The sequence below is a fragment of the Mus musculus genome, chromosome 5 (assembly GCF_000001635.26).
Source record: "Mus musculus strain C57BL/6J chromosome 5, GRCm38.p6 C57BL/6J".
In the NCBI taxonomy this organism is placed as follows: domain Eukaryota; kingdom Metazoa; phylum Chordata; class Mammalia; order Rodentia; family Muridae; genus Mus; species Mus musculus.
This window is the reverse complement of record NC_000071.6, coordinates 30,186,641-30,206,400: the sequence shown is the minus strand read 5'-3', so window position 1 is coordinate 30,206,400 and position 19,760 is coordinate 30,186,641. Positions and strand designations below refer to the sequence as shown.

The following is a 19,760-nucleotide window of genomic DNA, read 5'->3' as shown; positions in this document are numbered from 1 at the left end:
GGTGAGGAGTTTTGGGGTGAAAAGTTTAGGAGTGTTCTGGGAACAATCTCTAGATGGGAGGGGGTGGGCTCCGAGGTAAAAAATTCATGTTCTCACAAGAGGCCAGTAATTTTCTATTCTTCAACCCAGCCTGAGGTATTCTGACATACAAATACAGGGGACGGATTCAAGGTGTTTGATGGAACAAGAGCTGGCTTTCTTGTACCATGTGTGTTCCAGGGACCAGTTCAGGCTGTGGAGTTTGGCGGCAAGCTCCTTTACCCTCTGAGGCATCTTGCTGCCCCCTTTATAGTCTTTTCTAACCTTGGTTCAGTTTTGAAGGTCTAGCTTCCTGGAGGCATTCCAAAATGATCCAAGTTTCCTAGGCCCTGGGGACCATGCCTGAACCTGCCTCTGTGACCTGTTGTTTTTTGTGACGTGGTACCTGTGTCCCCTCCGCCTGCCCAGGAGAACCAAGGCACACTCCTCTCACAGAATCATGTGGGGGTCCAGGTGGCCCCAGTGACCTGGAAGCATATCTGCCCGAATCACAGGCTGTGACACTTGCTCTGTCAACTCACCTTGGCTCCCTCTGATCTTTCCTCCCTTCCTTCAGTAATAGCCCTGCCAGCTGGGGCGGGGGGTGGGGGGGGGTGGGGGGAGGAAATTTGCATCCTGGAACAGCCGGAGGGCTTTAGGGACTGCTGCGTTGAGCCATGTCCTCTCTAGCTCTCTCCCAGCTGCTCCTGGCCGTGACTCTTCCCCTGCTGGAGTTGGAGCCAACATTTGTCCCCACAGCCCAATCAGTAAGTACTGGGGTGAGTGAGGACCCTGGGGAGACCTGCAGAGGCCACAGTCAGAGCCACAGGTTGTGAGGAACCACAGGGTGTAGGATGAAAGGTGGAAGGAAGGGACCAGCTTGCCCCCAAGAAGGCAATCTTCCTGCCCAGGGTGAGGGGACACTTCCATAGCTTTACCTGAGTCCCCATGACACCCTACGACACCTGCTGCTCTTTTGGCTACCAACTTACAATGAAATGAGAAGAAAACCTTTGCAGATGTAGAAGCTTATTAGCATAGACGATGGGAAAGAGTCTGAGGAGAAGCGTGGAGCCTAGGCTTGCATTTTATTATCTATTTATCTACAGCTCCTAATCTACTGCAATCCCCAGATCTAAATATCCCTATCTGTAGCTTCCTCTGTGGCATGTCTTATCTATAGCCTATCCTTGCCTGCACCTGTTTGTTTGTTTGTGTTATATCCTCCTAGTTTTCATGTACTTCCTTGTTTTTATTTTCTGTGTGGATCTTCTGTGTTGCCCAGGCTGCTCTTGAACCCTTGCACTTAAGTAAGGGATACTCCTGCCCCATTATCTTAAGTAAGGGATACCCCTGCCCCATTATCTTAAGCACTGGGATTATTGTACAGGCTTGAACCACCATGTCTGGCTTCCTTCTGGTTTTATTATTTATATTTTGGGGTGATTGTTGTTAGTTAGTTTGTTTGTTTTTTAAATAAAGGTTCACTCTGTTGCCCAGGCTGTCCTTGTACTTGCTACAGTCTTCCTGCTTCAGTCTCCTGGGTGCTGAGATTGCAAGTGTGAGCTGCCATCTGGTTTTAGATGCATACACACATGGGATTTTGAGAGGAAAACATGGGTTAATTTGCAGGACCCTGACTCCTTGTTGGAGCTCTGGACCCAGCCATTTCAATTAGCCTAGAGGCCCAGGGACAGGTCAATTCAGGAAGGAGCTAAACAAAGCATGTTGACTTCCAGGGTGTGCCTGGTTCCTGGTTTCAGGTGAGGCTGCTGGCCCTGGCAGGGTCCCTGGAATTGTGCCCCTGTCCCCGTTTCTGAACATCCTTTTCTCCCTCCAGATACTTACATTTGACCTCTGGCCTAAAGAAGAACTTCTAAGAGACCAAGTCACACCAGAGTAGCCAGGCTGCCCCTGAGGGTACCCTGGCAGGAACTTGAGACCAGCCTCTCTCCTCAGAGTCTCCTCTATCTCTTTCCAGGAGCTCAGTCCATATGGAGGGAAATCTGGGCAGCAACTGAACCAGTACAGTGGAGAAGGGGGTGAGTGGAAGGACTGGGGGGCAGGGGTATCAAGAAAGGGGAAAGGAGCCGGGCTTGGTGGTGCACGCCTTTAATCCCAGCACTTGGGAGGCAGAAGCAGGCGGATTTCTGAGTTTGAGGCCAGCCTGGTCTATAAACTGAGCTCCAGGACAGCCAAGGCTATACAGAGAAACCCTGTCTCGAAAAAAACCAAAAAAAAAAAAAAAAACAAAACAAAAAAAAAAAACAACAAAGCCGGGCGTGGTGGTGCACGCCTTTAATCCCAGCACTCGGGAGGCAGAGGCAGGCGGATTTCTGAGTTTGAGGCCAGCCTGGTCTACAAAGTGAGCTCCAGGACAGCCAGGGCTATACAGAGAAACCCTGTCTCGAAAAAACAAAAAACAAAAAAAGGGGGTGGGGTGGGGAGGAAGAAACAGAAAGGGCCACAGTGAGGCTCTGGGGGTGGGGGTGGGGGTGGGGCTCTCCAGCTCTTTAGCTGTGAGGCCTAGAAAGACACATGCACTTTGCAATGACAACTTGGAACCATAGACCAGAGTGCTTCCCCAACGAGGATGGGAGTTGTTACCATCCTGCACCCTCTGTGTACCTAGGCAGGCTACAGGAGATGACATCTGCTTGTGTCCCCGGAAATGGCCACCTGAGTATGTTAAGGCCAAAGAGGACTAGCTTGGGGCCTCACTGCCTCTCCTCTGATGTCCCCTTTGCGTCTATAGAATCAGTGCTGGTCTCCAGCTATGTGCATCTGGAATTTTCAAGCACAGCCTGGCCACAGGAGCTCTCTAAAAACTTTACTCTTCCTACCGCCCTGGCAGTCCTTCCCCCGAAAACGCTTACTGGCCTTGGCCTTACAACAGGTAGTGGTTGCATGGGGCTCCCTGCAGATGGCACGCCGCTCCCCAATTCTCCAGCTAGACAGCTTGCCCAAGATGCAGTGGGCTCTCCTACTCCCTACTTCATTGCCCCTGGCCCATGACCTTCCTCATCCCCTTACCCAGCCACATCCTCCCTTCCTGTTCATGTCCCAATGTTCTGATAGGTAGTGAGGAACTTCACGAGGGTGTCCTTGCCAGGTACAGCCTGTTTTACTCAGTGCTGGCTGCAAAGGAAGTCCCCTTGGGTGGGCGGGTCTGACCTCCTGGGACTTCAAGATTAGTGCCATCCAGCCCTGAGACCTCATTTTCTCAGCCTGCCTACTTCTCTCGGTCAGAGTGTCGTGCTAACCACAGCGGAACCAGCCTCTGCACTTGCCACCCTGGCTACCAATGGAATGCCACACTTTGTTCCCTTTACCCACACTGCTGGGGCCGCAGGTCAGAAAGAGATTCCTGTATGTGTCGCAGCTTCCACGGTCCTGTTACTGGCTACTGCCAGTTGCTGCCACCTGGTAAGGAGGGTTAGAAACCAGCACACTAGTATCCCCAAGTGAAAAGAAACGCTTTCTGGATTGTTGGAGATGTTTGCTTAGTTTTTGCCTTTACTTTAGACCTGTGTTTCTGGCAGCTGATCCAAGCCCAGCTGCTCTTTTGGCTGAGGTTGTGGGTGGGGGTGGGGAGCCAACTATTCAGCAAGACCCTGGACCTGAGCTTGGGACTTGAAAAATGAGACTAATGAAAGCAGCTCTGGAGACACATGGGCAAGGTGATCTTCCCGGAAGCAGCTTCAGCCACCCCAAGTCCCTGGAAAGTGGAGGTCATAAGTCAGAGGGGCTTGCCACTTTGGTTCTCATTGGGAGGGTCTACCAGGCTGGGGTGTAGTCCCAGTCAGATACCTGAGGATGTCTGAGAAGAAAGTTATTCAGAGAGGCAGGCCTCAGAGGGTGGGCGGGGAGGAGGAATTGCTACTTTACTCCCTTCTCTAGCTCCTGTCTCTTTCCCTTCCTGTAGTTCCTGCAAACCTGATACTGGACTCCCAGCTGCAAATGCACGGCAACACCCTGAACCTCATTCTCCTCAAGAAAGAGGAAGCCACAAACCTGAGATGGTTCTTGAGACACTCAAAGAACCACACACCCATCAGCCTATGGCCAGGGACCAATGTGTTGCAGACGTCCAGTGAGGGCCAGTCTGGCCTTCGTGTCGCCCGCATGTCCCGTCATTGGGCAGGTAACACTCCAGTTTCTTCTCTCTCCTTCTTTCCCATGGGTCTCTTGAGACAAAGTCATCTCTCTGTGTAGCCCAGGCTGGCCTCAACCTCATAGCAATCCTCCTGCCTCAGCCCACCAACCACTGAGGTTACATACATGAACTGCCCACTTCTTTCTCTGCTTCTCTTCACCTCTCTCTCTCTCATTTCTCCTTCCCCTTTCTTCCTTTTTTCCCCTCCATTCACCCCTCTCTAGACTTTTCCATCTTTCCATTTGTTAGAAAAGCAAAGGCAAAGAGACTCATTATAGTGTGGAAAGTCCTGTTCGACAGCCAACTGTTTGCACTGTAATCTGGGGGTTCCTAAAACCCTTTCAGAGCTTCGCAAAAACTCAGTGTTGTCCTGATACGTGACAATGTAAAATCTCACACACACACACACACACACACACACACACACACACACACTGGTGTCACTTGGCTCCGTCAGGAATGGGTAGTGAGTGACATCTAGTGCTGCCTTCACAACATTACAGGGAGCAAATGCAGAGCTGGCTCTGTCTCTGGTTAAAGTGACTGTGACTAGGCTGCACTGTAGCAGCTCTGGAGCCCTGGCTGGTAAAGTGCTTGCCCGGCAGGCACAAGGCAATGGGTTCAGTTCCTGACACCTCCTAAACCAGGCAGGTGGTGCACACCTATAATCTGAGCATTTGGGAGATGGAGGCAGAAGGACGATATGCTTGCAGTCATGCTCCCTACATGAAACCTCCCACCAAAAGATGAAAGGAAAAAGAGCCCAGGAGATATGGCATCAAACCAAGGGATCCTGCCTCAATAGAGGTGGAAGATGAACACTCACCTCTGACCCCCACACATGCTGTGGCACATGCTCGCCCACACACCAGACATGCTTGTGCATGTGTGTGCGTGCACATACACACAGACACGCAAACACAACGAAAAAATAAAATGTCAATCTTCTGATTGCTACTACTCTTCAGAACATAATATTCCTGCTGCAAAGGATGATGGGAATGTTAAAAACTGAGAACACTCAGTTCCCGCTGAGAAAAGACTGGTGCTTGTCTAGAGCAGTGCTTTTCCATCTTCCTAGTGCTGCGATCTTTTAATTCAGTTCCTCATGTTGTGGTGACCCCCCCCAACCATAAAATTATTTTCATTGCTACTTCATAACTGTAATGTTGCTACTGTTATGAACCATAATGTAAATATCTGTGTTTTCCAATGGCCTTAGGTGACCCTGTAAAAGGGTCGTTCGACCCCAGAGGGGTCACAACCCACAGGCTGAGAAGCATTGGTCCAGATACTGAGTGGCTGGGTAGCATGGTGGGGGGAAGGGGCTCATTTCAGAGTCCATCGGCACTGGCTAAGGTGGACAGGCCAGGAGCCTCTTCTATAGGTCTCTTTCTCCTTGGGACAAGGGAGTGTTTTCCAAAAGGGCCGTCCTGGGGCCTTCCAGCTGGAAGTAAGGTCCTGGCACAGAGAGCAGGAATGGGAAACTGAAGGGCCTGGGCCGAGACTTAGAAAGCAGTGGAGAGCTGGCCTACAGGCAGGCTTGGGTGAGCCACCAGGTAGTGGGCACATCTCTGCAGGTGAGTACGAGAGCATCTTCGAAGCCCAGGGGTTCAGGTGGAGGCTGCGGCAGCTGGTGAAGGTGCCCTTGCAGGAGGAAGAAGTCGTTCGACTCCCAGACGCCCTGTCCATCTCCTGTACTGCCTCCACTGGCTTTCAGCTGAGCTGCTGCATCCCACTTACAACAGACTACACTGCTACCTGGAGTCCTGGGGAGGACAGCCAAGGTAGGACACTGTCAGAGACGAGTGACGAGGCTGGTCCCTCCAGGCAGCACCGGCTACCGTTCTGGATGGGAGTTGGGCAGCCATGTCCGTCAGAGCAATCCCTGCTCTGTTGATAGAACCTTCCCATCATACACTCCCACTTGACTCCTGCAGTAAACTCTATGAGGTTAGTTTAATAATATCCTGTTTTTTTAAAAGGAGGAAAACAGGGTGGGGGAGAGGGGTGGGAGTCTGGAGAGATGGCTCAGCGGTTAAGAGCACTTGGCTGCTCTTCCAGAGGTGCTGGAACCACAATTCCCAGCAACCACATGGTGGCTCATGACCACCTATAATGTGATCTGATTCGCTCTTCTGGTGTACGTGAAGACAGAACACTCATATACATAAAGTACATAAACACAGGTTTTTTTAAGGGTGGAGAGGAAATTGGGGCTGGAGACCTGACTTAGCAGTTACAAGCACTTGCTGCTCTTCCGGAGGACCTGAGATCTGTTCCCAGCACCCATGCTGCTGGCTCACCACCAGTAACTCCAGCCCAGGGGATCTGAAGCTCACTTTGGGCTCACCAGTGCTCCCATGTCTACTTACACAAGGGTACATAAACATGCACATAATTAAAATGAGAGTGAATCTTTTTTAAATGCCATATGAATAGCAAGAACAAATATTTTTAAATCTGTTGAAACTGAGACCCAGAGCCCAGAGCTAGAGACATTCCAATAGGATGCACTTCAGAAAAACCCAAATTCTGAACCAGCAGTTGGAGGCTAGCATCCCATCCTGCCTGCCCTCATTGCTTCATCCTTGACGACCACTCTGAAGCGATGTTTTAGGACCTCTCAGCCCTCATCTGATTTAGCCAGGGGTGCCTCACTTTTCTCCTCTCTCTTGTCCTCAGCCTCCTTGCAAAAAATGTCGGATTCCCAATGCTTTGTGCTAGCTGTTCCGCACTGCCCAGCAACCAATACCACATACACCTGTACCCTTCAGAGTCAGAACCTGCCTCCTCTCGTGGCTCCTGTCTCTATCACGATTATCCAGGGTATGTGGGCCTTGGGTCCAGTAGGCTGACCTCTGAGTGGCTTGTCTCTGAAACATGGGGCCTCTTCTTTGTTATCCCTGTACCTTGAGCCACTGAGTCAGGTATCAAGGCCTGCATAGGTTCTGACTAAAACAGAAGCTCTGGCTGTCTCGTGGCTGCTGAGGCTTCACTGATCCTTCTTCAGATGGAGACACTACCTGCCCTGAGGACTTCTCAGTGGTTAGCTGGAATGTCACCAAGGCTGGCTTCGTGGCACAGGCCCCATGTCCTGTGAATAAGAAAGGTGTGGTAAAGAGGCTCTGTGGGACTGATGGCATCTGGAGGCCAGTCCAGAACACCTGCACAGAAGCAAAGATCCTAACCTTGTGTCTTAAAGCCAAGGTAAAGCTGCTACCTCCATGGCTCTCCCAGCAAACACCTGCCCACCTACTTGCTTGCATGTCTGTCTGCCTGCCTGTCTGTCTGCCTGCCCGTCTGTCTTCCTACATTTCCTCTCTCCCTCCATGCCTCTTCATCTCCTTCCCTCAGAATTCAGATTCTTAAGCCAGCTTACATGTTATTCAGCCTCTCACCTGAAGTCCTTGCTGGAGGTCTCTAGAAAGGAGTGTGAAAGTGGATCCTCCAGGGACAAAGGGGGTCTATGTGGTGGTGGTGGTGGTGGTGGTATTTGTCTCAAACCACAGTCCCACCAAGTACTATCAGCCCCCTTCAGTAGCCGTTCCTTCTGCATGTACTCTCTCTCCTCTTCCTGCTCCTCTGAGGGGTGCAGAGCAGAGGAGCAAGGAGCTGCAGCAGGGGAAGACATGGCTCCTTCCTAGTGAGGATTTTCATGTCACCCACGGTCCTTTCTGTCAGCTGCTGCTGGAAGGCCAGGGAAAGCCCTACGAGGAAGTGCCATGGATCTTGAGTGAGCTGCAAGAGCAGGTGGGCGTGGCCAGCACCCCCTCTGACTTATGGGAAATGCTGCACACTGTGACCTTACTGGCCAAGGTGGTAGCAGAGACAAGCACAGAGCTCACAGGCAGTGCTCTGAAGGTAAGATCTTGGGGCATAGTGGGCACCTACCGGGTGGTCGCAGGTGGAAGCTCGTTCATTAGGAATACTTCTGCCTTCTGACATCCTGTGGGCGGCCCAACAGGGACCTTTTTAGGCTTGGGGTTCCTGCTATCTCTGTAAAACATCAGTCATAGAGAATAAAGAAAGCCTGATGCTGAGAGGCCAGAAGGGGTGGGGAGACATGAGTTTCGGAGACACAAGCATGGAAGCATCACACACACACGATAACCCAGTACCCATAGAGACCACTCAGAAATACTTGGCATTGCTCTACCTACATGAATCAAGAGCAACTAGAGACAGCAACACCACACGCCTCTCCGGTGAGCCTCTAAACTGCAGAGATGGCCACTCAGACCTCATGTGGTTCTCAACTTGAGCATAGCGAGCTTCCTGCCGCTAGCCACCACTCCTAGCTTTGCAGAACTGGACAAGCTACGGAGTTGAAGAAGGACCTTTGTAGGACCTGGGAGGTCCCAAAGATGCCAGTGGGAGAAGAGGCATTAGGATCTGGGTGTAGATTTGGAGACCATGATCCCAAGAGGGCCCTGTAGCTGCTGAGCAGTGCTCTCTCTGTCCCCTGATCCAGAAGGCCCCCCCACAGGCCTGTCCTGTCACTTTTTCTCGACACTCTGGGTCTTGCCATGGAAGGAAGGGTGGGGTCTGTAAGTCCTAATGCTCCTGTAGACTTCAGTAAGTCACAACTCCTACTGTTGGTCACTGCAGGACCTCCTGACGACCACAGACAAGATTCTAGACGCGAACATCAGCGCTCTGTGGACTCTGGCCCAGGCCCAGGAGCCCTCCATGGGCTCAGATTTCCTGAAGGCTGTGGAGACCTTGGTTCACAGCTTAAGACCACAACAGCATCCTTTTTCCTTCAGCTCAGCTAATGTGCTACTGCAGAGCCAGCTCCTCAGACACTCCTCTCCTCCTGGCTACCAAATGTCCTTCTCCACCTGGCCCCTGCTGCAGGCACGGATTCCATGGCATTCACTGGCCCCACTGGTCCATAGTGGAACTAACGTCAGTATTACTAGCCTAGTACTGCAAAAGCTGGACTACCGGCTGCCCTCAAACTACACACAAGGGCTGTGGAACACCCCATACACCACCCCTGGGCTGATCCTTGTGGTCTCCATAACAGCAGACGGCCAGGCCTTCACGCAGGCAGAAGTTATCATGGACTATGAAGACATGAATGGAACCCTTCACTGTGTGTTCTGGGACCACAGGGTCTTCCAGGGTCAGGGAGGTTGGTCAGATGAAGGGTGTGAGGTACATGCAGCCAATGCCAGCATCACTCAGTGCATTTGCCAGCATCTCACAGCCTTTTCCATCCTCATGTCCCAACACACTGTCCCAGAAAATCCCACCCTGGACCTGCTGAGCCAGGTGGGTACGGGGGCTTCCGTCCTGGCTTTGCTCGTCTGCCTGGCTATTTACGGGCTGGTGTGGAGAGTGGTGGTCCGGAACAAAGTCGCCTTCTTCCGCCATACCACCCTGTTTAACATGGTGATCTGCTTGCTGGTCGCAGACACATGCTTCTTGGGAAGCCCCTTCCTTCCTTCAGGCTACCACAGCCTGATCTGCCTAGTCACTGCTTTCCTGTGTCACTTTTTCTACCTGGCCACCTTTTTCTGGATGCTGGCACAGGCCCTGGTGCTGGCCCACCAGCTGCTTTTTGTCTTCCACCAGCTGTCCAAGCACGTAGTCCTCTCACTGATGGTGATGCTGGGCTACCTGTGCCCACTGGGGTTTGCGGGTGTCACCCTGGGCCTCTACTTGCCTCAAAGGAAATACCTGTGGGAGGGGAAATGCTTTCTGAACGGAGGTGGCGTCATGCTGTACAGCTTCAGTGAGCCAGTGCTGGCCATCGTCGGTGTCAACGGGCTGGTCCTTGTCATCGCTGTGCTGAAGCTGCTGCGACCTTCACTGTCAGAGGGGCCCACAGTGGAGAAGCGCCAAGCTCTTGTGGGGGTGCTTAAAGCCCTGCTTATTCTCACACCCATCTTTGGCCTCACTTGGGGACTGGGCGTGGCCACTCTGTTTGATGGCTCCATAGTCTCTCACTACGCCTTTTCCATTCTCAACAGCCTCCAGGTAGGTGGCAAGGGTGGGGTGGCTATGCCACTTGGTCTTTTTAACGAGACCAAGTCACTGCCAACCACCAGGCTCACAAATCTTAGAAGGATTAAATGTAGGTCCCAGTTCCTTCACTGCCTCACTGGATAACTATGGGCAAATTCCATAACCCGTCTGAGTTTGGTTTTCTTAGGTTTACATTGAAGTCTGGAAATTATCAGTATGCAGTCTTAATCCAATTTAGGAAGGCCCTTGAGAGTAAGCAAGATGGCTCAGCAGGCAAAGGTGACTGCTGCCAAGCCTCAGCTTGACCCCTGGACCCCAAATGGTGGAAGGAAAGAACCGGCTCCCCTACCTTGCCCCCTGACTTCCATCTGTACAGTGTAGCACATGGCACACACTGTACACACGTGCATACACAATGTCAAATGGTGCCAACGAGTGTAGAAACTGAGGAGGTGACTTAGGACGTGGATTAGAGAACAGGTCTGAGAATGGAAGATGAGGAGAGGGAGCAAGAAGAGAGCCTCCCCCACCCCTAACCAGCTCCCCCCCCCCTCCTCAGGGTGTCTTCATATTAGTGTTTGGCTGCCTCACAGACAAGAAGGTGAGTGCCCAGCTGACTCCTGCCCACACGCCTGACCTAGAGGCCCTCATGTGATCAACATAAGCAGATATTTATTTACCTTTCCTTCAGGTACTAGAGGCCTTGCGCAAACGATTGCGAGGCAGCCGGTCCTCTAACTCTGCCATCTCCATGGTGAGTTGCACCAGGCCTTGGCTATCTGTGAGATTTGGCCAGCCATTTTCCAGCCCTCCTGGGGAGACATGGGCCCAGCCAGGAGAGGACTGTGCTAGGGACTGCACTAGGAGTCCTTTTTACAGCAAGCAGATTTCAGGTTATGTTTCTCCAGCCAAGGGACTTGGGGTTCCTGTGACCACCAGGATGCCTGGTGGCACTGTTCTCTATGGTCTACTGCATCTAATACTCTGCTCCACATTAGAAAAGACAGAGTGGGGGGCTCCCATGAAATCTACTTAGTTGATACCAAAATTCCCGGAAAAGCAAATGAGAATGTCAAAATGGATGCGCCCTCTTCACAGGTGGGCGGACTATAATAATGATCACCCCAACTGGGCCTTTCCACTTCTCCCCAGGTCACAAATGAAACCTATACCTCAGAACACAGCAAAGAAAGAAGTGAGCCTGCCAGGTGAGAAGCAGCTTCCCGGAAGCGGAGTGATGGGGTCAAAGAAGCTGGAGCAAGGGCCTCCAAACCAAGTCGTCCCCAGCAACGCTGCTGCGGGTTAAATCCAGAACCTGGACCCCTAAGTTTTCCTTTTGAGAGAGGTCTCTTGCTAAATTACCAGGGCTGGCCTTGAACTCACCCTAATCCACATGCCAAGAACTTGTGATTTTCCTACCCCAGCTTCTTAAGTGTTTGGATTACAGGCATGCACCATCATACCTAGCTCAGGCCACCTCTTCTTTCTTCCTTCCTTCCTTCCTTCCTTCCTTCCTTCCTTCCTTCCTTCCTTCCTTCCTTCCTTCCTTCCTTCCTTCCTCCCTCTCTCTCCCTTTCTCTTTCTTCCTTCCCTCCTCCTCCTCCTTTTTCTTCTTCTTCTTCTTCTTTTTTTTTTGAGACAGGTTTTCTCTGTGTAGCCTTGTCTGTCCTGGAACTCACTCTGTAGACCAGGCTGGCTTCGAACTCAGAAATCCGCCTGCCTCTGCCTCACAAATGCTGGGATTAAAGGCGTGCGTCACCACTGCCTGGCTTCTGGTCAACCTCTTGCCAAGCAGCTCCTCAGCAAAGCCTCCCCACCTCCACCCCCCACGGATGTGGCCATCCCTGGGTGAACAGCAGAGGCAAAGCATCAACAAACCAGGAACCAGTTCAGTCCAGATTCCCACAATACCAAATTTTAAATTATCTGGAAAGACCCTCGTTTCAGCCAGCTGTGGTCATAAGCCCAGGTCTTGAGAATCTGAGGCAGGAGGATCAAGAGTTCAAGCCCAATCTAGGAGGCTACAAAGTGAGAGCCTGACCAAACAACAACACTATATATCATATAGTGTGTGTGTGTGTGTGTGTGTGTGTGTGTGTGTGTGTGTGTATGTGTGTGTGTGTGTAAGTAACCAGCCAACCAGTCCTACCTTAAATGGCTTGCCCTTTGAGGTCTGATATCCAGAGAGGAGAGCTGTTTATGCAGGTGAGGCAAGTGTCCTGTCCCCCAGCTCTAAGTTTCAGGATAAGCTTTTCTATAGGAAAGACAGACACTGGAGAAGAGCCACACATGACCCCATGTTCCTGGTAAGTGTGTGTGCAGGAATCCACTAGTGAGTTCTAGGCAATAAGGCACTCTTCCCTGCTAGGCTCTGCTCAAGAAAGGTAGATCTTCATTTCCTTGCAGCTCAGCAGTCTATCACCCTGAAGTATCCAAGCAAGATGCAGGAAAAAGGTAGTTAGAGCTACCTAGTAACCTGATGAAAAAGCCTGCCTTGGCTAGAAAAAAACCAAAACAACAAAACAAAAGGAAAAAACAAACAAACAAAACAAAAACCAAAGGCAATGTTCCAAAGAACTACAAGAAAAAGAGCTGTAATCAGCAGTGTATTTTGTACCCAACAATGCATGTGACAGATACAAGGAAAATGTCACTCCTGAGTGATTTCTTTGCTGTTTCTTTTTGATAGTTATGAAGAAAGGATGACTGATTGACAGGAACCTGTGATCTTCCAATGAAGATGAAGGGCAAAATTCTGTTTCTTTGGGGCAGAATTTAATTATAAAGTTATTACTAATAAAAACTGCTTCTAAAACACAACAAAAGAGGTCATTTACTAATTTATGAAGTAGCACATACATGTCATAGAAAAAAATCCACAGTGAATTCAACTATTAAAACAGGTGACTGGGCATTCAGCAACAGTGAAACTTTTGACAGTGCTCTCTGAAACAGGAAATAAAGGACATTTGCTCAGCCTGAGGGAGGGACCCAGACGCTGTGTATTACCGACTATAAAAAGTACTACTGTAAAAAGTAATGTCAGATGTTGGGAAGTGCTTTACAATAAACTCCCAATTTTACATGTACTTATATAACCACAATAAAAAGTTGACTGCACATGAGCCTGTGTGTTTCATAGCAGAACAATAAAATTGATGGCAACTTTAGAACTTCTACTTAGAGAATATGGACCGTCAGTTTTCTTGTGATCTTATCCAAGACTTGCGTAGTGGCCAAAATGTCTCTGAAACAGCTATAAGTTCATACCATGCTTCCCATGTTGTCTTTACAGCATATACAGTTTTCTATACTAGCCAGGCATGGTGGTGTGAGGTTTTAATCCCAGAGAGAGGTCCGAGGCCAGCCTGGACAGCCACGGCTTCATAGGAAACCCTGTCTCAAAAACCAAATCAAACAAACAAAACGGTCTTCTATTATCTTTCTTGCCTTATCTTCTCTGTTTATAGATGTTTTGCCTGCATGTATGTCTGTGCATCACATATGTTGCCTTGAATTCTCTGTTTATAGATGTTTTGCCTGCATGTATGTCTGTGCATCACATATGTGCAGTCCCTAAGAGGCCAGAAGAGGGAGTCAGATCACCTGAACTGGAGTTCTCAATGGTTTGAGCCTCCATGAAAGGACTAACCCAGTTCCCTAGAGGAGCAGCCAGAGCTGTTGATCAAAGAGCATCTACTCCAGCCCCTTGTTAACATCTTTTTAAGGTTTAGGGAAAGGTGAAGTCCTTTTTCTCTAACTTAAAAAAGAAATCAATAGAGAACACACATATCAGAGAAATACGTATGGAAACAAAGAGGCACATTTGAATGACACCTGAGGCAAGACAGACAGAAGAGTAAGAAGAAGACAGGACAATCAGACATCTGACCAGTTGATAGAATTCACAGGGAGTGGCAGGCTTTTGAGAAAATGTTACATAAAATCAACAAATCAACAAAAAGTCTCTGGTAAGTCAGTATTTCTAATTTATAAGATCTATGGGTGTTTCCATAAAATGGGATAGAAACGTTTGCTGTTAAAATAAAAACTGGTGGGCCAGTGAGATGGCTCAGCAAATGAAAGTGCTTGCATGTGAGCCTGTCAACCTGAGTTTGAGATCAGAACCCACAAATGGTGGAAGGCGAGAACTGACTCCCCAGAGTTGCCCTCTGACCTCTGAGTGTCATGGCATGCACATCCCACACCCACTCCCACACAAATACATAAATGTAATAAAAAATAAGCATATAAAAGCCCGCTCCCTGCAGACGCAGAGGAGGCTCCTTTCTCCAGCGTGCTTTGGCGGTCGGGGCGGGGGGGGGGGGGGGGATTTCCTTTTCCTTCCCAAGCAATGACGCATATCCAATGCACGCTGTGCTGGTAACAACCATGTATTAGAACCAGTGCATGAAACAACATTAACCCTTCACTTGGCACCTCTCACCATTTAAAAAAAAATTCATAAGAGAAGTCCTCAGGGACAAATAAAACACATTTCAAAGCAACTCTCATTTCTAAGTTGGCTTAAAAAGTAAGTGAGCGGCCTGGAGAGATGGCTCAGCAGGTAAGAGCACTGAGTGCTCTTCCGAAGGTCCTGAGTTCAATTCCCAGCAACCACGTGGTGGCTCACAACCATCTATAATGGGATCTGATGCTCTCTTCTGGGGTATCTGAAGACAGCTATGGTATACTTACATATAATAAATAAATAAACCCTTGGGCTGGAGCTAGCGGGGCTGGAGAGAGAAGACAAAGTGTGTGAAGACAGCTACGGTGAACTTACATATAAATAAATAAATCTTTTTAAAAAACAAAAAGTAAGCGAGCAAGAGAGCAGGTAATGTCCAGAGGCCACGCCCACGCGCACCCCAGTGCCAGTACACACAACCCGTCAAAGAGGCGCATGGTAAGAGCAGTTAGAATGCATCAACATGCAGGGCTGCTGTGTGATCAGAAACACATGGGGAACCTCTGTTAAGCTACAGAGGTAAACCAACAGCTTGCAGGTAGCATCCCACTGTGTGATTTTGGATCATACAAACACATTCTAAAAAGGAGAGAGATCAAAGTGTAACGATGGCTCCAAGGCACTCTGCACTTTGTTTTTATTGTTGTTGTTGTTTTGAAACAGGGATTCATTATGTAGTCTTGGCTGTCCTGGAACTCACTATGTAATCTGTCACTAGTTTATTTATTTGAGACATCTCTTTCTCTCTGTCTCTCTGTCTCTGTCTCTTTCTCACCTTTTTGGGAGATTATTTTCAAGACAGGGTTTCTCTGTGTAGCTCTGACTGCCCTTAAACTCAGAGATGTGCCTTTCTCCGTCTCCCAGGTGCCGGGGTTAAAGGTATATGCTGTCACTGCCTGGCTAGGGACTTTACGATGAAGAGGAATCGCAGGTTGGAGGGACTGAGAGCATGTTGGGGTGACAGGAACACTAGCAGTGGTGCTGACCTTGGAGGGAATGCATTGTTGTGAGAGAGAAGAGGCTCGTAGACTTGTTGGCAACATCTGGAGCTGCAGTGGACTCAGAAGTTCCTTTCCCTTCCATATAGAGGTCTGTCAGGTCAAACAGTTGATTACCAAAGCAGAACTCCACACGACAATGTAACGCTACCTTAGCTGCCACCTGAGTACTCAGAAAGATGAGGCAGGAAGAGCACACGTTCTAGGCCACACTGGGCTACACAAGAGCTAGAATTTCTCTAAAGCCGCACTTCTTATTTGTTCAGTTTATATGTTTAACTATGCAAATGATTCAGAACTTTTTCAAAGTAATCATTTCTAATATAAAAAGACACATTTCAGTTCTATAGGAAGAATAGTCCAGAGAGCTGGTGTGAGAACTAGAGTTAGAATAATCTTTTGTGTGCTAGAAATTTTCTAAGAAAGCAGCTTTGAGGGACTGTTACACACACACACACACACACACACACACACACACACACACACACACATACACACACACACACACCAGTTATGTAAGATAACAGATAAATTAGCTTGATTAGTAATCATTTCAATGCACATCCCCATCAAAACAAACCTGCTACAGAGGCTGGAGAGCTGGCTCAGCAGTTAAGAGCACTGACTGCTCTTCCAGAGGTCTTGAGTTCAAATCCCAGCAACCATCTATAATAGGATCTGATGCCCTCTTCTGGTGTGTCTGAAGACAGCGACAGTGTACTCATATATAAAATAAATAAATGTTTTTTAAAAAATGCTGCAAACTACATATAACTATGTAACAAAATGTTAACTACAAAAATTCAAATAGAGAGGAAATTAAAACTCAAATACACATACCCATTATTACTACTTTGATGTTTGTAATTTTCAGAAGGTCCCTGAGAACCCTGTTCCTGATGAATTTGAGAAAGAGCAAGTGTGGAGGTATGTTCCTGTGATATCAGCACTCAGGAGTTTGAGGATAGCCTGGGCTACATAATAAAACTGTCTCAGAGAAAAAAAAGTGTAAAACCTGAGGAAAGGCTAGGAGGAGAATGGCTGAGAAGAATTAGAATTCTTTTCATTGACAGTAAGGCAGGCAGGAATTTTCTCCTATTTTATTGGGTACTGAAGTCCAGACTGCCTGACATCTAGTAGACAGTGAGTAGTTGCTGGATGAATGAACTATATAGACCATAGGAAGAGTGTGAGCTTTTACTCGGAATCAGAGATGGTCAGAAGATAACAAACTGAGAGATTAATGTCTGAATGAGAAGACAGAAGAAAGAACGTTTTCATTCCCAAATGGCTATTTGGTGGGATGGAGAAAAGCAAAGTTTTCTGTACAACAGCCTAGTGTGTGTGTGTGTGTGTGAGGCTTTTCTTTGCACTTCCAGTGATATTTGGGGTTTTCTTCTCTTCTTCCTTTTCCTCCTTATCCTTCTCCTCTTTTCTATGTAGCCTTGACTGACCTAGAATCCATTTTGTAGGCCAGGCTAGCCTCGGATCCTTGAATTCTCTGAGGTTCCCCCTGCCTTTTCCTCCCACGTGCTAGAATTAAAGGTGTGTACCGCTATTCGTGATGGTATTGAGTATATTTTTAAATGACATCCACATAACTGCTTTGGAGAAATATTTATTCAAATTATTTGTCCATTCTCACCTAGACTGTTTCTCTGGCTTTGAACTGCAGGAATTTTGCCTTGTTTTTGTTTCTTGAGACAAGGTTTCCCTGTGTAGCCTTGGCTGTCCTGGGACTCTCTAGACCAGGCTGGCCTCGAACTTGTAGAGATCCGCATGCCTCAGCCTCCCGAGTGCTGGGATTAAAGGCATGCGCCACCACGCCCGGCTTGAATGTGTCTTTGATGCAGAGAAATCTAATCCTTTTTTTTCTTGTTGCTTCTGCTTTGGTGTCGTACCCAAGAAATCATCATCAAACCCAATGACATCCGACCTCTGTGCAGGTTTTACTCTTGCTTGCCCCTTCCTGGTCTAGCTGAGGATCTAACCCAGGTCCTTACGCATAGGAGACATGCACTCCCAGTGAACTGTACCCCAGCCCCGGGATTTTTATTTTTTAAAGACAGAGTCTATAGTCTGGAACTCTCTACAGAGGCAAGGCTGGCCTTGAACTCACAGCACTCTACCAATGTCTGCCACCTCAGTGCTGAGATTAAAGGATGTGTCAGCAGACCCAGCTTATTTTTTTTCAAACTGTTCACTCCAGACTGTTCACTTCAGAGTTCACCAGTTTTTCCATGAATGCCCTCCCCACTTTCTGTCCCAGAACCCAATCCATTTTGTTATTATGTCTCTTTGGTGCCCTCCGAGACGGTCTCTCATGACCTTGACAGGTCTTATGTACTGGTCAAGTACTCTAGAATTTCCCTTAATTTGAGTTTGCCTGGTATTTCCTTGAACTTCAACGAATTCTGAGTATCTGAGGTTATTTTGGGTTCAGCTGATGCTTGCCCTTTCTGCACTGTATGTTTGCTTTCCCCACTTTCCACGAACTACTCGCTGGAGTCGCAAAGTCCAGCCCATTGTCGGGGGGAGGGGCTAGTTCCAAATTCTGGACTGTAGGTACTTACATGTATTATTTGTTATTTTTCTGTAAGAAAACTATCTTTTGCTTGTCTTATAAATTATCTTTCAACTCACTTTAGGTATCTTTAGAAGTTAGTTCTATTTATAAACTTATCTATCACTTAACAAGAGCCCTTTTTCTGCTGTGAGCAACCGGGTACCTGTTTCCTGGATTCATGAGTGTGTTCTTCAGGGAAGGGTCCTAAGAGAAGTGTTGGATGATAGACCTTGTGCCATATTCAAATGCAAGACAATGTCAGGCTCTTTTCCCAAAATTGCTATCAATTTGTATTCTCCCAGTCTGCACTGGGCTTGTGGTGGACCCAAGTTCAGTGCCAGTACTCACATGGTGACTCATGACCGTCTAAACTCCAACTATGGTGTAAGCCTGCATATCTCGTCTCCATGGGCCGGAGCTCCCACTGCACATACCCATAGGTCAAAACACACATATACATACAATTAAAAATAAATCTTATAAAATAAGCACTTGCTGAGTTTGGTAGCACAGACCTTTAATCTCGGAGCTCAGGCCAGCCTGATCTATATGGTAGTTTCAGGATAGCCAGACCTATATAGTGAGACTCTGCTTTAAAACAAAACAAAAACAAAACCAAAAACAACAAAAAATCCCAACCAACCAACCAATCAAACAAAAAACCCAAAACAAAACAAAACAAAGAAAGTGTTTTACATCTTTACCAATAGTTGCTATTCTCAGTCTGGTTGATTTTGCCAACCTGGTAGGTATAAAGTAAAATCTCATGGTCTCAGGGGTTTCTTGTTTGTTTTTGTTCTATTGTTGGTTTTTTTTTTTTCCTGAATCCTAGTTTCACATTTATTTATCATTTGTATGTCATTTGAAAAAAAAATGTCTATGATTCTTTTGTCATTCTTTAAAACATTTTCTATCTTCTGGGTCTGTAGCAATTCTTTATAAAATGTGTTCACTATATTTCCAAGCATTCTAAGCACATGGAAAACCAAAATTCCTATTTCAACATAGGCAAGGCAAAAAATTTAATTTCTAACTAGACTTCATGTGGGTGGATGGATGAGCATGTCATGGCACACACGTGGAGGTTAGAGGACAGTATGTGAGCACTGGGTCTCTCAGACTACCACATGGGTTCTGGGGATGGAAGTCCAGCTCCGCCAGCTCAGGGGTAGGCACCTTTACCCAGTGAGTCACCTTGACAGCCCAGTGTTGGCAATTTTCTAGAACTATAATGTTTAGTATTTTAAATGTCTTCTCCAATAAATTCCCCTGTCCCTTCAATCTGAGACCACAGTGACATTATTTTCCTAAATTTTAAGGAAAAAAAAAATTACCCCATATATTTAACTTAATTTGGAGCGGACTTTTTGGGGTGTTGTGTGTATATAACATGCTGAGGGGTACACATGTGCCAAGAACATGCTTTAAGCCCAGTACTGGGGAGACTGAGGAAAAAGGATATGAGTTGACCCCAGCTCATACTACATTGCAAGACCTAGCCTCAAAATCTCAACCAAGTGTATAGCTTTTAGATGTATGGATTGCTGTGGTGGTCTTTATAAGAATGGACCCCAC

At 47.9% G+C, this 19,760-nt stretch overlaps 1 protein-coding gene across 6 annotated transcripts; it reads left to right on the top strand.

Annotated features, from left to right (window-relative positions):
• The first annotated feature begins 646 nt into the window (after positions 1 to 646).
• Positions 647 to 12,970, top strand: Adgrf3 (adhesion G protein-coupled receptor F3). 6 transcript variants are annotated; one of them, XM_006535737.4, is made up of 14 exons: positions 647 to 785; positions 2,000 to 2,060; positions 2,774 to 2,914; positions 3,268 to 3,444; positions 3,944 to 4,162; positions 5,755 to 5,961; positions 6,860 to 7,003; positions 7,188 to 7,384; positions 7,859 to 8,038; positions 8,786 to 10,162; positions 10,710 to 10,751; positions 10,842 to 10,904; positions 11,303 to 11,358; positions 12,840 to 12,970. In XM_006535737.4, the coding sequence occupies exons 1-14, from the start codon at positions 696 to 698 to the stop codon at positions 12,862 to 12,864; spliced, it is 2,979 nt and encodes a 992-aa protein (XP_006535800.1). In that variant the 5' UTR covers positions 647 to 695; the 3' UTR covers positions 12,865 to 12,970. The 6 variants fall into 6 exon arrangements, with proteins under 6 accessions (XP_006535800.1, XP_011248077.1, XP_006535799.1 ...); NM_001014394.2 differs by having other exon boundaries at positions 679 to 785; positions 7,862 to 8,038; XM_011249775.2 differs by lacking the exon at positions 12,840 to 12,970 and having other exon boundaries at positions 8,786 to 9,454; positions 10,842 to 11,342.
• The last annotated feature ends 6,790 nt before the right edge of the window (positions 12,971 to 19,760 follow it).

What these genes read in the sequence shown, in the direction of transcription:
- Adgrf3 (XM_006535736.3), top strand. Translation starts at nt 696, where the DNA reads ATGTCCTCTCTAGCTCTCTCCCAGCTGCTCCTGGCCGTGACTCTTCCC. An exon ending in CCAGTACAGTGGAGAAGGGG is followed by an intron (nt 2,061 to 2,773) that starts GTGAGTGGAAGG and finishes TTGCGTCTATAG; the next exon opens with AATCAGTGCTGGTCTCCAGC. An exon ending in CTGCCAGTTGCTGCCACCTG is followed by an intron (nt 3,445 to 3,943) that starts GTAAGGAGGGTT and finishes CCCTTCCTGTAG; the next exon opens with TTCCTGCAAACCTGATACTG.